The 19,185-nt window shown below is 38.9% G+C and overlaps 2 protein-coding genes across 2 annotated transcripts; both read left to right on the top strand.

The window, feature by feature from the left end:
- The first annotated feature begins 3,945 nt into the window (after positions 1-3,945).
- Positions 3,946-7,287, top strand: pus1 (pseudouridine synthase 1). The gene is made up of 6 exons (XM_026176944.1): positions 3,946-4,303; positions 4,669-4,895; positions 5,730-5,867; positions 6,091-6,193; positions 6,304-7,004; positions 7,095-7,287. Exons 1-6 carry the CDS (start codon positions 4,240-4,242, stop codon positions 7,125-7,127), a joined length of 1,266 nt encoding a protein of 421 aa, XP_026032729.1. The 5' UTR covers positions 3,946-4,239; the 3' UTR covers positions 7,128-7,287.
- Positions 7,288-8,281: 994 nt separating this feature from the next.
- noc4l (nucleolar complex associated 4 homolog) lies at positions 8,282-15,931 on the top strand. Its single transcript, XM_026174073.1, has 15 exons — positions 8,282-8,541; positions 8,669-8,789; positions 8,887-8,993; positions 9,308-9,415; positions 9,590-9,739; positions 9,845-9,947; positions 10,093-10,127; positions 10,216-10,266; positions 10,348-10,459; positions 12,994-13,054; positions 13,167-13,277; positions 14,873-15,036; positions 15,133-15,215; positions 15,410-15,523; positions 15,613-15,931. Exons 1-15 carry the CDS (start codon positions 8,389-8,391, stop codon positions 15,730-15,732), a joined length of 1,593 nt encoding a protein of 530 aa, XP_026029858.1. The 5' UTR covers positions 8,282-8,388; the 3' UTR covers positions 15,733-15,931.
- Positions 15,932-19,185: the final 3,254 nt, after the last annotated feature.

Raw genomic sequence — 19,185 nt, 5'->3', positions numbered from 1 at the left:
TAGCTTTGGGTAGACATTTTCTTCCCCTTATCAAATGATGTCATCCTTTAAAAACTGCCTTTTGTATTTCCTCCAGTTATCTTTGTCTAATAGTAACATTTCTAAAACTAGTTTGGCAAATATGCAAAAGAAAGAAAGAAAGAAAGAAAGAAAGAAAGAAAGAAAGAAAGAAAGAAAGAAAGAAAGAAAGAAAGAAAATAAATCTGGAAGGAGCAGATACTTTTTCACTGCACTGTAGAATGATAGCAGTCTGGAGTCACAGATGTATTCTCCAAATAAAATAACAGGATTAATACAAGATTTGTTGATATAGAGCACAAGTTTCAAAGTGACACTTGATGATGCCATGAAAATGCTTACTTGCTTATTGTAACAAATTAGGTGTGTAATTTGACAGTGTTGACTCCAAGACCTTAACTAGCCAATTGTAAGAGGTGCTACACTACACTGTGGAGAGATAGACTGCTTCTGAATCTGTAACCAGACCAAAGCAGTGGGGATGTGTGTAGATGCTATGTTCAGTAACGGATGAAGGAATTAGCTTAAATGGTTTCTGTTATGTTTGCTAACTGTACTGACAAAACTCAACAATTCTATACTGAAGCATTCATATCTACAACCCTGTAAAACATTACTGTGTATGTTAATAAATTCTATGCTCATTCAATAAATGCAATACTTAACACATCGGAGTTATTATCTTATATTTGTCAGTGTGAGTTGTGTGAAAAGAATCCCAGTAGTCTCTGGCAGACTTACAAACCAGCCTTACCAGTGATATAACATAGTCAGCGTTATCTTTTGCTCCCTGGCCTTCTAACGTTGTGTCAGAGAGAATTTATCAGTGGAAGTGGTCCAAGAAACCATCTTTAAACTGATACCGTACAGTCAGCTTGGTCAGTGCCATGTCTAACTTTTCTTTCACAGAAACATGACTGCTTTAGGGAAAAGGCTGCCTATAGCAAGAAAAATCCAGTTTCATGCTTTAAGCTGTTAAAATCAAACACACCAAAGATGTTGAGATAGTGTTGCTTGCGTAAAACGGCTTTGCAGACTGCGCTATCTGCTGTCTATCTAAAAGACAAGTTATTTTCAGCCACGGAGATTAATGTGTGCTGCCGCAATGAGACTTTCCTCCTCACTGAGAAGGAAAGTCAGAGCTTTCTCTGCAGGATAGAAAAGATAACTTGAAAACAAAATAAAAAATAAAACGTGTCAGTCAGCTACTCACACGACAGCTTCAGATAAAAAATGAGGAATGAACAGCAGTAACTGTGCTTTAACTGAATGTTTGCTTAACACTGCTTTATCTATAGTTTTAACTATAGTTACATCTCCAGTGTGGAGAATCTGGTGGCCCTGGGGAATTGTGCTTGCATTGGATCCACTCGACCTCCTATCATGAATTGTTAATGCATACCAGCATCAAGTTGCTCTGAGTGTTCACCTTTATCCTGTGATGAAACAGCTTTTATAGGATCGCCCTATCCAAAAGAGAGATGTCACTGAATGGTTATAAGAGGTAAAGAAAGTGGATGGATGTATTATTTTCTTGGTAAGACTTGATTATTATTAGCTGTTATGCTGAAAACACAGATCCTGTTGTTAAAAAAAGGATCCTGGCAGCACAATCATGAGCATTATTGTGACTTTTCCCCCTCAAATTTTAAATCAATAAAACACTTCTCACCTTGTGTCGCATGAAGTAAAAAAAGAAAAGGACAGCTAAATGACACGGTGTACTTACGTTGAAGTAGGTACTGTGGATTAATGGACCAAAGTGGAGCCATGATTGGTCACTTTAGTTGTTTACTGCAGTGTGATGAATGTTCAAAAATAAAGTATGATCACAAAGTGGTTGCAGTTTGAAAGCAAAGTGGTATGTCACTGCCCTTATCTCAAATAAGGACAGGCAATTATCACTTGACAGTTGAAGCACCTCTTCCTCGATGTAGTGTAAACAAATCAAGATGCGGGACTAAGTAGAATGAATTTAAGGACAGTGAAACTCATACAGAACCTGTTTCAGTATTTGCACATAAAATAAATCCATTTTCTTCTCATGTTTAGTAATGTCGGGTACAATCAGAGGCTTACATAACTTAGCCAGCAGGGTAATAGATGGTGTGGATGTTGTTGCTGACAATGAGGATAGTTTTTTTAATCATTTTTATGTGTGGGAAGGAGTGAGTTTCAGTCCAGTCTCATAAAAGTTCTGCTGTAGTTGTTTTCATATGAGGATATATCAGTGCGCACAGGAGTACAGGTGAGTGCAAGCTTTGCAAAAAAAAGGAAAAAAAGGCTTAGGTCTGTTTTGTTAGTATGCTGAATGGCATGCTGGGAACTCTTTTTTTTTAGATTGATATCTTGCAAGTCTTAGGATGAGACCTCTCAGCACGTTGAGAATAAAAGGAAGACTTAGACCAGTGGTTGAACCTTACTCCTTGTTCATCAATGATGTGATTAGTTTGTTGTGCAATGTTTTAATTGCAAAAAACAAAACAACCCCCCCCCCCCCCCCCCCCCAGATGTATCTCTATCTTTATGGTTAAGCTTGTATTCAACAAGCCATACCCTTGTTGAATACTGTGGTGAAGATGGCTGTATAAAGGCTGTATGAAGTCATAAATTAACAGAAAAGTACACCTCTGAGCTCCTTTATTCACCTACATTTATCAGCTGTTCTACAAATCTTCAAGAATCACTATATTACAGTAATGGTCCCAGTCGAGCATCCAGTTAGTTCTAACTTTACTGGAAAAATGGGCTCATACACTGTGTGATATCGAATTGTTGAAACCAAGGCCCTTTTACCATACCTTGCCTATGTTTGGCTTTGGGTTTTCAGCATAAAACTAGCTGATCACCTTATAAGGCTCTCTAAAAAAAAGTGTAATTGTATAAGGGCATTCAAGGATGGCAACGTTAATTTGTTACTTGGAAACCAGCACATTGCTTGTTGTTCTTGGGAAAGACATAAACACACTGTTCTGGGGGTGCTTAACCTGTTTGTCTCCATAATTTGACTTTAGTGTTTATACACCTGTGTATAAACACAGCATGTTATAAGTGGCAAAGGTGAGGTCTTTGTAACCCTCAAGAAACAAGCAGCTACCTTTCACAACAAGGCGGTGAGGGTTAGCCTTTGCCTTTAGCACATTAGGCTTCCCTGAGATGTCAATGATAAATATCTAATGTTAAATTAATAATATAATTTATTGTGTGTCCTTTACTCCCTTTACTGTTCAAGATCCTGAAGCGAACAGCAAAAAGCAAAAGGATCATTGCAGTAATGTCTGCACTGACACCATTGTTGTTTTGAAGAAAGCAAGATGACACCGCAAGCACTTAAACTTGTTCTCTTCATATAAAAAAGAATTTAAAAAAAGAAAAAGAAAACATGATTATTAATGTGTTTACTGGTTTTTGCTGCTCTCAAGTGGTCGAAAATATTACTACATATGCACAGAACTACATATGAATTTCCTCTTAGTTCCATGTAACTTTAGTTTGTAGGCATGTGTTCATTATCTTCTTAATTTCTATTCTCCCTATTAAATGTAAACACACTGAGCCATTATTGTTACATTGCTACCTCAAGACAGCAAATTTTTTTGAGTCGCCTGCCCAGACTGTGATTCTGACAATTTCCTGTTACACTGAAAATTATCCTATGTTGTAGTTATAAAAAAGACTTTTGATTTACACGAATATTATTATTAAATTAATAAAAAGTATAAATAGTCATATCTACCTTTTTGTACCCTTTTGGCGTTAAATAGTTAATAAAGTTTAAATTTAATCAAAGAAGGACAAAGAGGTATATATCGGTTACAATTCTCCCCAAAGAGTTAAATTCTAATGTCCTTTTCTGTGTTTGTTTTAAATACTTTATTTTTTTCGCGATGACAAGAGCAGAAAGGAGAATGACGACAGTCTCGCGAGATTTTTGTTAGAGGTCAAAGTTGGCTTTTCCATGTGTGCATGTGCCTGTATGTGCAGGTTTACTACAGAGCGTTTCTGTGGGACTTAGCTACAGTTTCCCCGGTGTTCATATATGTTTATGAGCGTGGTTATTTAACCTTGTTTAAATATTTAGGAGACCTTTTTAAAGTTGGTTTTAGTTTGTTAAATTCTTCGCTAATACGCGCTAGCCTCGGCTTTTCAGCTGGTAGAGCAGATTGAATCTTTTGCAGTCTCTTTTAGCTGCTAGATCTTCTAAAGATGGTTTAGCGTGACATGTTTCGGGTCAGACCGCTGCTGAGTGCCTTAGTTAACCACCGACAGACGTTAAAGACAAACGGTAAGCCAACCTGACAGAAGCTATGTGACAGTATGTGCATTTGCAGTCTCCAGACTGTGGTTGGTTAGCTTCTGGTATCTTAATTCACTCATCGAACCAACTGGAAACAAATGCATCAGTGGGAAACATATATATATATTTATGTGTAGTATATTTGTTTGTGAAGGTGTTTTATCGCCACACAGTATAAATGTAGAAGGCATCACGAGTGTCTGTCCGATTTTTGCTATTTATTACTATTTTGTTTAGATTTATTACCTTTATATTGTCTTTATCGTACTTCCAATCTTAAAAGGCCTCTCAATCCGTGTATCACAGAACAGGGTAGTAGCTGTCACTGTTTAATTTCTGTGTTTCCTTCACAGGGGGTCTTTATAAGCCCTTTTGCACGATGAGTGAAGGAGGCATGGATAAGCAGACAGCTACACTGTTAAAAAGGACCAATGAGGAAAATGAAGACTCTGCTGAGAAGGTCCAGGCAGCTAAAAGGGTGAAGACAGATGGGGAACACGCTGAAGATGAAAAGAAATATCCAAAGAAGAAAGTGGTCCTGCTCATGGCGTACTCGGGAAAAGGATATTACGGGATGCAGGTATTAATAATAATAATAATAATAATAATAATAATAATAATAATAATAATAATAATGATGATGATAATAATACATTTTATTTAAAAATAGAACCTTTCAAAGCACCCAAGGACACTGTACAACAGATAAAGATACATTTATATTCTGCAGTTGTCTTGTTTTAAAGTTTTTCTGCCCTTTACCACACTTTTTTGATAAAAGCTTATTTCGGCTGCTCACATATTCATGAGTCGCTACAGCAGGTAGCTCCATGTGTTTCATTTGGCATTTTTTATGCCGGATGCCCTTCTGGGGTGGACAATAGAGAATAAATGTAGTTATATACGTTTATAAAAACAGATCTTAGGTGAGCCACACAGTAAGAAGGTCCTGGGTTTGACTCCTCCATCTAGCTATGGATTTTGCATGTTCTCCCCGTGTCTGTGGGTTGTCCCTGGGTACTCAGGCTTCCTCCCACACTCCAAAGACATGCTGTCAGTGGGTTTAGGTTAATTGGTGATTCCAAACTGTGAATGTGAGTGTGAATGGTTGCCTGCCTCTCTGTGTTAGTCCTGTGACAGATTGGCGACCTGTTCAGGGTGTTGCCACCTCTTACCCTATGACAGTTGGGATGGGCTCCAGCCCCCCATATCCCTGAATTGAATAAGCTGAAGAAAGTCAATGGTTGGCTGGATGAAACAGATCTTAGATATGAGACTGGTGGAAACAGATGAAGATCAGCCGCTGCCATCAGTGAATGTCATCATAATTAGTGGCAGTCAATGGCACATAGAAAACACTGGCCAATAAAGTGCAACATCCTTATTATTTTCATTATTTATTTATTTATTCCAGAGAAATCCTGGAAACTCTCAGTTCAGGACCATTGAAGATGATCTGGTTGCTGCTCTTATTAAATCTGTCTGCATTCCTGAAAACCACGGTGATGAGATGAAGAAGATGTCTTTCCAAAGATGTGCCAGAACAGATAAGGTATGTGCTCAGTGCACAATAAGAATTTACTGGTCAAAGCTTGGCCAACAAGGCAGATTAGAGGATATGTATCTTTACGTGTTATCTGTCTGTTAATGTTGTGCTGGTTTTATTTCTTGTCATCATGTAATTGTTAATAAGAATTAATTAAATTGTGTATTTCATTGTTAGTATTTATTTATGTGTTGAGTTATGTCGTTGACTTTTATATGAATGTATTCAGGGTGTGTCTGCTGCTGGCCAAGTGGTGTCTCTAAAAGTGAGGTTGATTGATGATATCATTGAAAAAATCAACGAGCATCTGCCACCGCAGATCAAAGTGCTTGGTGAGACACTACTTTATATTGTGAATTACAAGTCTAGGTTTTTGGTATGATGAGTACTGTTGGCATGAGTGTGTATGATTCATTTTTTTTCTCAACTTTTGAACCCACAGGACTAAAACGGGTGACGCAGGGTTTCAATTCTAAAAATAACTGTGATGCTCGTACGTACTCGTACATGCTTCCAACACTGGCCTTTTCCCCAAAAGACTATGATACCGGGAATATAGCAGCATTTCGCCTGGAACCAGAGACACTACAGAAGGTGAATCGCCTTTTTGCTCTCTACAAAGGCACACATAACTTCCACAACTTCACCTCTCAGAAGGCTCCAAGCGACCCCAGTGCCCGCCGCTACATCACAGAGATGTCCTGTGGGGAGCCTTTTATCCGCAGAAATTATGAGTTTGCAGTGATTACTGTGCGAGGCCAGAGCTTTATGCTGCATCAAATCCGCAAGATGATTGGCTTGGTGATTGCAGTGGTCAAGGGCTATGCAAAGGAGGAGGTGATGGAGCGGAGCTGGGGACATGAGAAGGTAGATGTCCCCAAAGCTCCGGGACTTGGCCTCATCCTGGAAAGGGTTCACTTTGACCGGTACAACAAACGTTTTGGGGGGGACGGGCTGCATGAGAAGCTGGAATGGGATCGCGAGGAGGAGGAAATCAAGGCCTTTAAAGAGGCACACATCTACCCCACCATTATTGAGACTGAGTGTGAAGAGGGCTCCATGGTCTGCTGGATGGCCACTCTCCCCATCCATGACTTTGAGGCCACATCTATTGAAGTGCAAGACGATAAAGTTAAAAAACAGGTATCCAAGAAGATACATTTATTTTAAAATGTTTTTTTAACATTGAAAATCTGTTTTTTATTTTTAAATATAATTGTTCTCTTCCTGCAGGATGATGCAGATGAAGGAAATGACTCTGATTAGGCCACTCTGCCAGCAGAAAGAAGATGCATCATCATGTGTTTTTTTTTTTGTTTGTTTTTTTAACTGCTGATACAGACATTTTCACTGGGATTAAATCTTGTTTCTTTTATACAAATGTTATTAACAAGCAAGTAATAAAAGCTTCTGTTCTTTAATGCAACCTGCTTGGTTTCCTAATATTAGTTTACCACTAAAACAACTTTGGATAGCTGGTTTGTTTGATGTTTCTGCAGTAATAACTGGCTGCCTACTCTTGAAAATAGACTCTTAATGCTACAGCGACATTTAAATTGTCAGAAGAATTGTGTACTACTGCATACTCAAATAACAACATCAACTTATGACGTTTCATCTCTTAATAAGTTTAAATCCCACATTTATGACTTTCTCTGATAATAGCAGTGAGCTGTATTTACAGGACTTTGCAAAAGTCTTGCCCCACTCCTCATTTCTTTATATTTTATTTTCAAGAAGAAGTTTTTTTAAAGTGATCTTCAGCAATAATCCTCTGGGCTTTCTGAAGGACTCTAAAAGTTTTTCTTTGGACACTGGTTGCTTTTTCACTCATTGACAGTTCTTTGAAGGAATCTTTTTCAGTTTGTTAAACTATTTAATGATGACCTATGGCTATGTGATTACTTAATGTGGGGAGGTTCAGGAAGAAATGTAAGAGAGCGTTGCAAAGCAAGGACGTGCCAGAAGAAAGATCAACACATCTGTAAAGCAAGCAGTACACAGGGGCGCCAAAACGACCCCAGTGCCTGCCACTACATCACAGAGATGTCCTGTGGTGAGCCTTGAAACAGTGAGTTGTTCTAAACAGATAATTATGAATTTCACAATCTTATTTGGTTTTCATATGTGCCCATTTTCAGTGATATAACTTTTTCAACCGTCTCTTGATTTTGCCACATTTTTCAAGTAACCTATATTTGACAACAGCATAATAAAACATGAAATTCTGTTTTTGGTGTTCCACCAAAATCTTTAGTGTGCCCCATATGGAGGTGCCCCTGGCAGTATATTTAACATAGTACATCTGTCTTATGTGTCCTTCAGTCCACTGTCAGAAGTATAAGGAAAATCTAATTAATATTATAAAGCAAAAGGTTTTATAAGGGTGCCATATTTCTGGAAGATAGACGAACATCACTGAGAGGTTATGACGCTTCACACTCCATACCAGCTGGTGGCGGTAACGCACCAGTTCCTGCTTTATTACCGGCAGTAAACCTCAAAGAAGAAGCACCATCAAGTAAACATGGCACCGGCCAAAAAGCGCAACGTGAGTTCGGTAAAAACAGCAGAAAAGAGTGCAAAAAAAGCCAAAGTAGATCTCAGCAAAACTGTCGAGCGTATCCTCGAGAGCAGAAAGCATGCCAACGATGTTTTCGACATTCTCGAGAGCCTTCAGGTATAAATTTCCACACCTAAACATCCACGCTGTACTAAAACCTTGCCATTTAGCTAACCTTAGCATGATCACCGCTGGGCAGCTTTCAGTAAGTATACGTGTTTGTTTCCTTCGTGTTTGTGAGCAGGCAGAACAAGAGAAGGAGGTTATCAGCGCAGTCGCTGCGTGCAGCGAGCTGTTCTGTGCGCTGCTGGAGAGGAAGGAGCTGTTCTTGGGAAAGCTCCCTGGAGAGGAGGACGCATTGAGCGGTTAGTATACGATTGTAACCCGATTACCAACAGCAGTTCTGAGGTGGATGTATGCGTGTTGCTCCTGTCGCCATTTACCTGGGTTTGTCTGGTCCAGGGGGCTACAGCGCCGAGGACAAGTACCGGATATTTATGCGACACCGGTACACCAGTTGTGTTGAGATCCTGTTAGAGCACCTCAGCCATGAGCAGTATGACATCAAGGTGAGCTGTCTCTCTGTGACTTCTCCTTCCGTCACACGTTAATTAAACTTAAGAGAAACAAATTAATACATGTCTTCACTTTTTTATCCACCTGACTGTTAGAACGAAAGGCTCACATTAGACATGTTTGCTGGGGGTTCAGTATCTATTTTGCACAGACGTGTTGAAAGTTTCTGTGTTGTACGGGAAGTTATCTTTTACAGTTTTGCATTGTGCAATTGATTACGTTGCTTGCAGTTCTTGGGGACTTGAGGGAGGCAATGATATTCATTTAAATAAGAAAAATACATGATTAGATAACTTTTTGGATACAGGAGAGTGCCATGTGCTGCCTGATGAAATTTGCTGCCGGAGAAGGACTGCATCCTCTTGAGGACTTGGACTGGAGTGAACATTACAGCTTCCCAAGGGAACTGATCCAGGTAGCATGTTGGCTATGATTTCTAGGATTAATAAGTATTAGTAATTTCTGTGTTCTTTTGGGTGACTTAAGTACTTCTTTCAGCTTATTACTCAAGGCAAAAATAGCTTTTCCCGAAAGATACACTTTGTCATTTGTGGCTCCTCCTGATATTTCTTTTTTCTTGTACTGCCAGGCACTGGTGGACAACCTTCTGTCTAAAGCTACAGACAATTCCCTGCTGATCTCCAGGTTCCAGGAGTTTCTCGAGATGGAGGATGTGCGCTATTATGTAATGAGCTCCATCCGGGACAACGTCGGCAAAGTCATGGACAAAAGCAAAGGGGTAGGAAATCATCACCTGTCTGCTGTAGACGTTTACGTGGATGCTTTCTTTCTGTGTTAAAGACATTATGGGATTTGCTAAATACTGCTTGTTTGTTCCTTCCAGGCTGTGGTGCCTGTATATCAGAACAATGTGTTCACACTCATGTCCAGCATCAGCATGCCAAACCAGGAGTCAGAGCTGACCAATTTTATGGTCAAACAGGAAGGTAATACTTTTTAAGATGTGATAATCACAGTGGGAGTCCCTCTGTCTTTTGTCGTGATGATAAAATGTCACTGCAGAGGGAGAAAATCCAGTTTGGGGACTTTTTTTTTTTTTTTATAAGTCAATAATGGCATTTTTTTTCTCAGCCAAGCATGAGGACTGGAAAGCTGCCAAGCTGCATGTAAGTAAAATACTTTAAATCAAATCTTCACATTTCTGTTTGCCAACAAAAAGGTTTTCTGAATGCTATTAGATCTTCTGCCACACAGGAACATAAGCGTGTCTTTGAGAGGATGTGGCTTGGCTTTCTGAAGTATAAGGTAAGTAGATTAGACCAACAGTCTCTTCTCTGTTTTGTGCTCTGTGATATGTCTCATTAATGTTTGATGTCTGTATTGTAGTTGCCAAACAGCATGTATAAAAAGGTCCTGGTGATACTACATGACTCCATTCTGCCGTATATGAGCAAACCCACGCTCATGATCGACTTCTTGACTGCTGCCTATGAAATTGGTAAGTTATGTGTGTGCTCGTGGCTCTATGGTGACGGTACTTCACCATGAGGTCGACTGACATCTGTAACTTTTAAGGTATTTTCACATCTGGTCTGTGATAGTTTTAGAAGTCTGAACTGTAGTGATAGTGACTGTGTTTGAAATATAAAAGAATCCTAAAATTTAAATATTTTGAATTAAATAATTAATTTGGTACAAACACAACAAAAATGCTACAGTACATTGTCTACAGCATAAATGTAAATGCTCCATAAAAAACACAGGAAGATTTCATTATTAGAGTTACAGTGAAGCGATTCTTTAGCTTTGTTAGTTTTAGATTGATTAATGAGAATTTAACAGTGTTTTGTTGTTTTACTTACTTCAACTGGGATTATATCTGCTTGTGCATGGACATCAGCGAACACTAGGGGGAAGTAGTTGTTAGAATATTATTTTTCCAGTTCACTATAGTGACCTCTATAGTGAAATGCCCTCTGACCAAATTTATTGCACTCGGACCCAAGCCTAACCTCACGCAGAGTATAACGCGTCTGCGTCACCTGACTCGTGTATCTGTTTGTCTAGCTATCCTATAAACATGAAAAATATTTGAGAGCTTTGTGGATTCAAGTTGTTTTTATGTGACATGCTTTTTGGCGGGGCTGTGCAGTATGTACACTTTCCATACTGTAATTTTTTTTAAATGAACTTGAACAGCAGTTCTCCAAGCACTCTGAAGGTCTTTCAAAGTTTTTCTTTAGTCACTGACTGCTTTTTAACCTTTTTCAGTCCAGTCCATGTGCCTAATCATTTACAGAGGAATAACCAGTGTTGGGAAGGTTACTTTTAAAATGTATTCTATTACAGATTACAGAATACATGCCCCAAAATGTATTCTGTAACGTATTCCATTACGTTACTCAATGACAGTAACGTATTCTGAATACTTTGGATTACTTAATATATTATCATGCTTTTTACAACAACGTGAATGTACTATTGCTGTGTGATTTATTACTATTACTGAAGGTCCGCGACTCCGAACTGTAGTAAAGGGACCTCTGACTAATACGGCGGGGTCCCTGTCGGCTCGTAGCCGAAAAATAGCTTTACTTTGTTGTCTGGGTCAACTTTTCTTATGAGAGACAGAGAGAGGCGTTGAAAGGCTGCTCCAACGGAACTTATTGTTTTCGGAGGAAAACACGAACACGGTGTACAGTCGAGTCTTAATAGCTTACTTACAACTGGGCTCGTCAGGCTCTCTTGGCTGCAGTGGTTATTATTATATTTACATGCTTCCAGCTCCCGTTTTTCCTCGATGACACTCGTACCTTTCCACTCGCCTTTTTCTCCCTCCTCGCTCACAGACACATAACGTGTATAGCAGTCCATTCTCCTGCAGCACGGACTACACTGCCCATGAGGCTACATTCTTTAGAGCTATACTTGTAGCATTCTGCCTGTTAGCTTAGCACAACAATAACAACAACAACAACGAAAAGGCGCTCTGTCACCCAGGAAACACACAGTCGCAGAGAGAGAGAGAGCGTCGCCCTGTAACCATGGCAACCGTAACGCTGCCGCCTGGAACAACAGAACGTAGCTGTCAAACAAAACCGAAACAGTCCTGACCCGCGACAAAATGAAACAGGAAAGTACCGCAGTGTGTTCCATTTATTTCAACAAAGTAACTGTATTCTGAATACCACCTTTTTAAACGGTAACTGTAACGGAATACAGTTACTCATATTTTGTATTTTAAATGCGTAACGGCGGTACATGTATTCCGTTACTCCCCAACACTGGGAATAACAAACAACTTGGCAAAGAACCTGTTTTAAATTGTCTCTCTGCACTTTGTTATTAGCACCATGGTCACAAAAATAAATCATTTGTTGTTTTTTTTGTTTTTTGTTTTTCATTTTTGTAGCTGAATCTTAGAAAAATTCCATCAAAATGCTTTTAGCTGAAAACATGGCATATGTCAGCATAGCATGCAGTGTGTTCTTAAAAAATATTCAAGGAAACTGGACAAATGGAGGACAAAACAAGACATGGCAGGCTTAAACACCTATCCATGGCAAATGAACAGCATCTGAAAATCATGTTCTTAAGAAATAGGAAAAAAGAGAGGATGCAACAAAGACTTGACACAGAACCCAAGAGTCTCAGTGACATACGAGGACTTTCAGGAAGCCGTTTTTAAGGAAGCAAAACAAGGAGAAAAGGTTGAAGTATACTAAATTACACAAGAACTGGACTGAACGTCAATGTCAACAAATTTTATGAAGTAATGAATACAAGTTTTATTTCAAATAATTGTCAATGCGTATGGATGAGGTGAGTGTCTACATCTGTAAAGCACGGTGGAGGCTCTGTCATGGTTTGGTGTTGAGAATCTTGATAGAATTATGAGCACAAAAGTACCATCAGATGTTCAAAAATACTATTTCAGAATGTGAAAGGTGGAAAAACAACACTTTCATATGTTCATCTACAGCTTTGCTATAAAGTGATGGTAATCAGCAGGTTCTTGTCTTCATCGAACAGGTGGGGCAATCAGCCTGCTAGCACTCAATGGCCTTTTTGTCCTCATACATCAACACAACCTGTGAGTGAAAAGCACATTTTTTTTTTTGTCTCTTTTACTAGATCAGATTATTTACAGTAAAATGGGAGACATTTGATCACATAAATCAAAACCACGTGTTGTGTGTTTGCAGAGATTATCCTGATTTCTACAAGAAGTTGTATAATCTACTTGAGCCTTCTGTTTTTCATGTGAAGTACAGAGCACGCTTTTTCCATTTAGCCAATGTCTTCCTTAGCTCCAGGTAAGAATTCAGTCACATATTTCAAAATCCTTTTTTATTCATTTATAAATCAGATTCTGTAAAATGTTGGAACATTTAAAAAAAAAAGAAAAAAGAATTCACTGACTTTTGAGTCTCATAAATCGATATTTTATTCACAATAGAACATAGCAAACAGTTTTAAGATTTTCTATGAAAAAAATTTAGAATTTAATGGCAGCACATCTCAAAGTTGGGACTGAGGGGAAAAAGGGTGGAAAAATAAGTGGTATTAAAAAGAAATTGCTGAAGGAATATTTTGTAACTAATTAGGATAACTGGCAACAGGTCAGTAACATGATGGGATATATAAAGAGGATCTTAGAGAGGCAGAGTTTCTCAGAACAAATTTGCAAAAACAGAGTCTTTAAATTTTACAGCAATTTCAGAATCATGTTCCTTGACATACAGTTGTAGGCTACAATACATAAAATAAAAAGATTCGGAGAATCTGGAGAAATCTCACGCTGAAGTCAATACTGGATAACCATGATCCTTGAGCCTGTCATGGAAGTGTAAAGTGTAAAGTAAAAAGTGTAAAAGTAAAGTGTAAAGTGTGCGTGTTAGTCCCCATAGGGAAATAGTTCCTCTGCATTTAACCCATTCACCCAGTGAAGCAGTGGGCAGCCACCAGTGCAGCGCCCGGGGAGCAGTGTGTAGGGACGGTACCTTTCTCAGGGGTACCTCAGGGTAGCTGTTCAGTTGAGTCGAACCCCGGACCTTCCAATCATGGGAAATCCCTGCATGAGCTTAGGTGCAAATCCAGAAATCATTGTCTATGAACATTGTTCACTGTGTCGCTCACAATTGCAGGTTAAAGCTCTGTCATACAAAGAAGAAGTCGTATGTGAACATGATCCAATAAAGCCACCATCTTCTCTTGGCCAAAGCTCATTTAAAATGGACTGAGGCAAAGTGGAAAACTGTTTTGTTGGACATGGACACCACATCCTCCGGATTACAGAGGAGAGGGACCATTCAGGTTTTTTTAGCTCTTTGTTTAGTCCCTGATGGTATGAAGGTGCATTGGTGCCTATGGAGTCATCACTGCTGAGAGCAGCGTGTGCTCTCATCCAGATTAAGTCTTTTCCAATTAAAGGCCTTGCATTTTTTTACCAAGACAACGCTAAACTCCATATTGGAGATGTTACAGAAGCGTGGCTTCACTGTTGAAAAGTCACGGCGCTGCACCAGCAGTTAGCTGTTAGAATCCTGTATCAGAAACTTATACCAGCCGCTGCTCTCCTCAGTTCCCAGATGTTTAAAAGAAAGATGATACTACGCCCTGTCCAGACTTTTTTGAAATGTTTTCCTTTTACTCAGTTTAAACATTTATTATGTTTTCTATGTTCTATTGTGAGTTTATCAAATCTGTAAATTATTGCATTCAGGTTTTTACTCTTTACACAGCATGAATGTTGTTTTGTGGGTAACCTGCTGTTATTTTTATGAGCTTTGGCTGAACTATTTAAGCTGCTAAACAGACCAAATATAAGCGTCCTACTACTTAAATAATGAGCATGAAAGCTCAGGATCTACATTGCTAAAATGCATGTTCTGTTTTTGGTTTCCTTCAGTCACTTGCCAGTTTACTTAGTGGCTGCATTTGCCAAACGTCTGGCTCGCCTGGCTCTCACGGCACCGCCTACAGCCCTTCTCATAGTGCTGCCCTTCATCTACAACCTGATCCGTCGCCACCCGTCCTGCAGAGTCCTCATTCACAAGCCCAGCGCAGAAGATGGTGAGTTTCAGACTTTTGTAGTTGGGATCGGTGTGTTAACAGTCTATGAATTGTCTGTAGGATATGTGATAAATGTTTGCTTTTGTGTGGTGACAGAACCTTTTGAGGATCCTTATCTGACGGATGAAGAGGATCCTGCTCAGTGCCGTGCCTTAGAAAGCAGCTTGTGGGAAATTAAGGTGTGCAGGCAATAACTTTAGATTCCCAAATGAATTACCTCTGTCGCTGATGACAACTGACTTTTGAGTTTTGATATTTCTCATTTTTTTCTCTTTGGGGAAAACATGTTGAAGAGATGTCACAAACGATTGAAAGTCCAATTTAAGTGGAGGAGTCACTAAAATGACACATTTTCCTGTCGTCTTTTCTATAGTCGCTGCAAAAGCATTACCATCCAGATGTGGCTAAAGCTGCACTGCTGATCAACACACCTTTGTCAGAACAGGAGGATGACATCAGTGAGACACTAGAGGTCACAACGTATGAGGTGACGCTTCAAGAATTAGTTTTCCTCTTATTTCTGGTCAAATTAAATTTGGTTTAGATGAATAAGTTATTTCATTTTCTTTTTCACAGCTGATGGAAAAAGACCTGAAGCAACCCGAGATCAAGAGCGTCCCACTGGAATTTGAAACTGCCACACGGTTACTAAAAGGAGGGGGAGACGTGTTAGGACAGCACTTCTGTCTGGCATAAAATGAGTCAAAACAACGGACCACGTTTGCCTTGTTAGAACCTTTTTACACTCGTTCATCTTTTATCTCAAGTGCTTTTCAGAAAGTGTTGCCCAAATCTTCTCCATGAAAATTAGATGCTTTTTTGCTTTTTTAAATTCTATATTACTGTCCTCGATGTGTGACTGTTGTATGCCAATAAAAACATTTTCTAGAACTGATGGTCTTTGAAGGCATTGTTACTTGAAATCAATTATACACAATTTCAAGAATTCAAAGAAAGAATGTAAACAGGAAATTGTTGGTAAATGTTAAGCTATGCTAAAACTCAGGTTTTCTGCTTCCAGTTAAACAACAAAGTCATTCAGTGCGTATTTTCACTTAATGTGGCTGCATTTTGGTCCTCCAAAATCAGGCAGGAGATGCTCAATTTGTTATACTGTCCTGAGCAAAAATCTCGTCACCCCTCGTTATCTTTGGACAGTGGTTGTTTCTTTGCTCCGGTCCTTGTACCTGACCATTTTCAGAGGAACAGTTTTTTTTCTTAAGCCACTTATCACTGCCCTTGTTTTATGAATCATAACAGTTTAGTTGAATATTTGAAAAAACAAAACAAAGGAAATGTTATGATGATTTGCATCAGCAAGGTGTTCTTAAAGAGCTATTAGCCAAAAAACTTGGTATATCTCAGCATGGTGTGTAGTGTCAGGCCTAAAAAACGTATTTACAGCAGATGAACGGTCTTAAAGTCATTACTGTTGAAAATGGCAAAGCATCCAGCAAAGACATGATACAAAAGCTGAGAGATGCATGTGGCCCTTCAGTTGATGTGTCTAATGTTCATTGAAGTCTCATCAGAAATGGTCTTAGTGGAAGGGTGGCTGTGAAGAAGCCATTCATAATGCAGGGGAGTGGGGAGAAGAAGCTGAAGTATGCCAAATTTCACCTGATCTGGACTAAAAATCAATAGCAAGAAGCATTGAGAATCTATATTTAAAGTTTTTACTTCAAATCCCCATTGTGTCATGACAGAGGTACAATAGTGGGGGTCTATAGGCATGGTTAAAACATGGTAGAGGCGCTGTCATGGTTTGGGGCTGCCGACAGTGGTGTTGGCGATCACGTCAAAATTGATACATTCAGACCTGGATCCTACATGCAAAACCAGCTGGGGAAAGCTGGGAAAAAAAGCACACAATGGAATACTATCAGTCATGAATTGGTCTCCACAGAGCACGAACCTCACATTATTGAAGCAGTGTGGGATCATCTTGACAGAGAATAGAGCAAAAGCCATCCAACATCCAAAGAAGAGATGTGAATTTCCTCAAGAAACCTGGAGAGCTATTCCCGAAAACGACTTAAAGAAAAGAAGAACCCATATGGAAAAGAAATAGTAAAAACATATACGAGTTACTCATGAAAGTGGCCACTTTCTCATTACTCTCATATATTTTTTTAGTAAGTATACAAAACATACAAGTTTCATTATATAATTTTTCAAGGGATCTTATATGTGTTTTCACTCTTGTATGCTTTTCATACAAGTGTCATACAAGACAGATAAAAACCTTATAAGATTTATATATATCTTTTCCATATGGGAAGAAAGCTGCCTTAGAGAGTTTAGGCTGTTTGAAGAATAAATGTTGTCCATATGTTTGAGTTATATACTTTGTTTTTATTTCCATTGTACATGTTTCCTAATTTCTTAGCAAAATATAAAGAAATTAAGGAGTACTCAAAACGTTTGCACAGTTCTGTGTGTCATATCTTAAACCTACATTAAAACATCACAGTTAATTACACTGCAAGGATACAGCCAGGCCTTATCGAGGGTGTTCTCCCCTCATACAGGTGAGGTTAAGGTTTGCCTTAGATGATCTTTTTCCGTCTGCTGTTCATATTTCATGCTCTTGTTAAGTTTGCCATATGGGCACACAGCAGGCCGCCTTGGGTACAAGAGCGCTGTGAGAGAAAGATTCTGAATCATAACTGAATTCTGTTTCAAAAGAACAAGTCATATGAGGGAGAAGCGCTCCAAAAATGTACTGAGACACACGCCACATGCAACAAACCATGGAAGCTACGGAGTCCGCAGTAAATCCCTACAGTTTTGAAGATTAGAAAATCTATTTATAATTTTTGTAGGCTTCGCTTATGGTGAACTACAAGATGGGCATGATACTACCCAGCCAAACACGATCTTTGTGAAGAGGATGAGAGAAGCTGAAGACCATTTGTTAAATGGGTAAGAACTATGAAATACAGTCCTTGCAGAAGTTTTAAAGCATCATAGATGAAGGCGTTTGCAGTTTTTATGATGCAGCATTATATCTATTAGTCCATAATATTTGCAAACACATTTTTTTCAGCTCCTGAACAGTTGTGTACAACGCTAACACTTAACAGCCATTCACAGCTAACTTAATAAAATATAATTTCAAACAATGCAATGAATCCACTTCTAAATTCAGTTTCTAGTTCATTTGTCTTCTTTAAATGAGCTCTTATTACTTGTGTGTAAACAGTGAAGAGCTATTTGCTCAGAATCAATATGAGCTAAGTACATTGCCTCACCACAGTAATAAACTTAAATCTTTAGAGAAAGGGGATGGTTTTGAATTTAAAAAAAAATACTGTAATGGAATTAATTAAAATAATGGATTTATAGATTATTTAATATATAAATAAAAATGATCAGGCCTGGATAATGTCACTCTCTCTGCCTTTGATAAATCTGCGACAGAGATGCTTTGGCTCTCAGAGGTGGTTCATAGAGGTCTTTGAAGGGTGGGATGCTTTGCATAAATCTGTAAGACTCCTGAGCTCTGTGTGCTGCTGCTGTTGTTGTTGTTGTCTGTCCTCCTCCTCCTCCACAATCCCCTGCAAGGAAGTAAAAGCTGTCCAAGGTGAGTCAGCACAGAGAATCTGTTCAAGCATTTGGCCGAGGTTAGAGAAACAATGGAAGAAGAAGAAGAAGAAGAAGAGCCCAGTTATTATTCTTTTTTGTCTTTGGTCATTAGTTTTTAACACAATGGCATTCATTTATTTTAAAAAAGCCACTTTTTGAATGAATGAATCAAAAAGGAAAAGCAAAAAGGAAAAAAAAGAAGGAATCTGATCTTGTTAGTATTAAAAAAACACAAATGAAAAAACAGACAGTCAGACATTGGAGCATTTGTTAGTGTAGATTAGGTAGAGTCCAATAAGTCAAATCCCCTGAGGTGCAAGCATCATTAACCGTCTCTACCCTGCATGTATCTGTGCTCTGTATGGTTAGTGTGAATGCAACACTCCAGTGTGGAAGTCAGTGTCTGTTTGACCAAACGCACAAAGCATGTCAACATAGATGGAGATTTAGTATCAATTAATATGAGCTGTTGTATTTTCCATGCCCCCCTCCACCATACCCTCCACACACTCACACACCCCTTCACTGTGTGTCTGTGCACTAATCCTCTCTTATGTAACC

This window comes from Astatotilapia calliptera, chromosome 7, assembly GCF_900246225.1.
Source record: "Astatotilapia calliptera chromosome 7, fAstCal1.2, whole genome shotgun sequence".
Taxonomy (NCBI): Eukaryota; Metazoa; Chordata; class Actinopteri; order Cichliformes; family Cichlidae; genus Astatotilapia; species Astatotilapia calliptera.
This window is presented reverse-complemented; position numbering and strand designations above follow the sequence as displayed.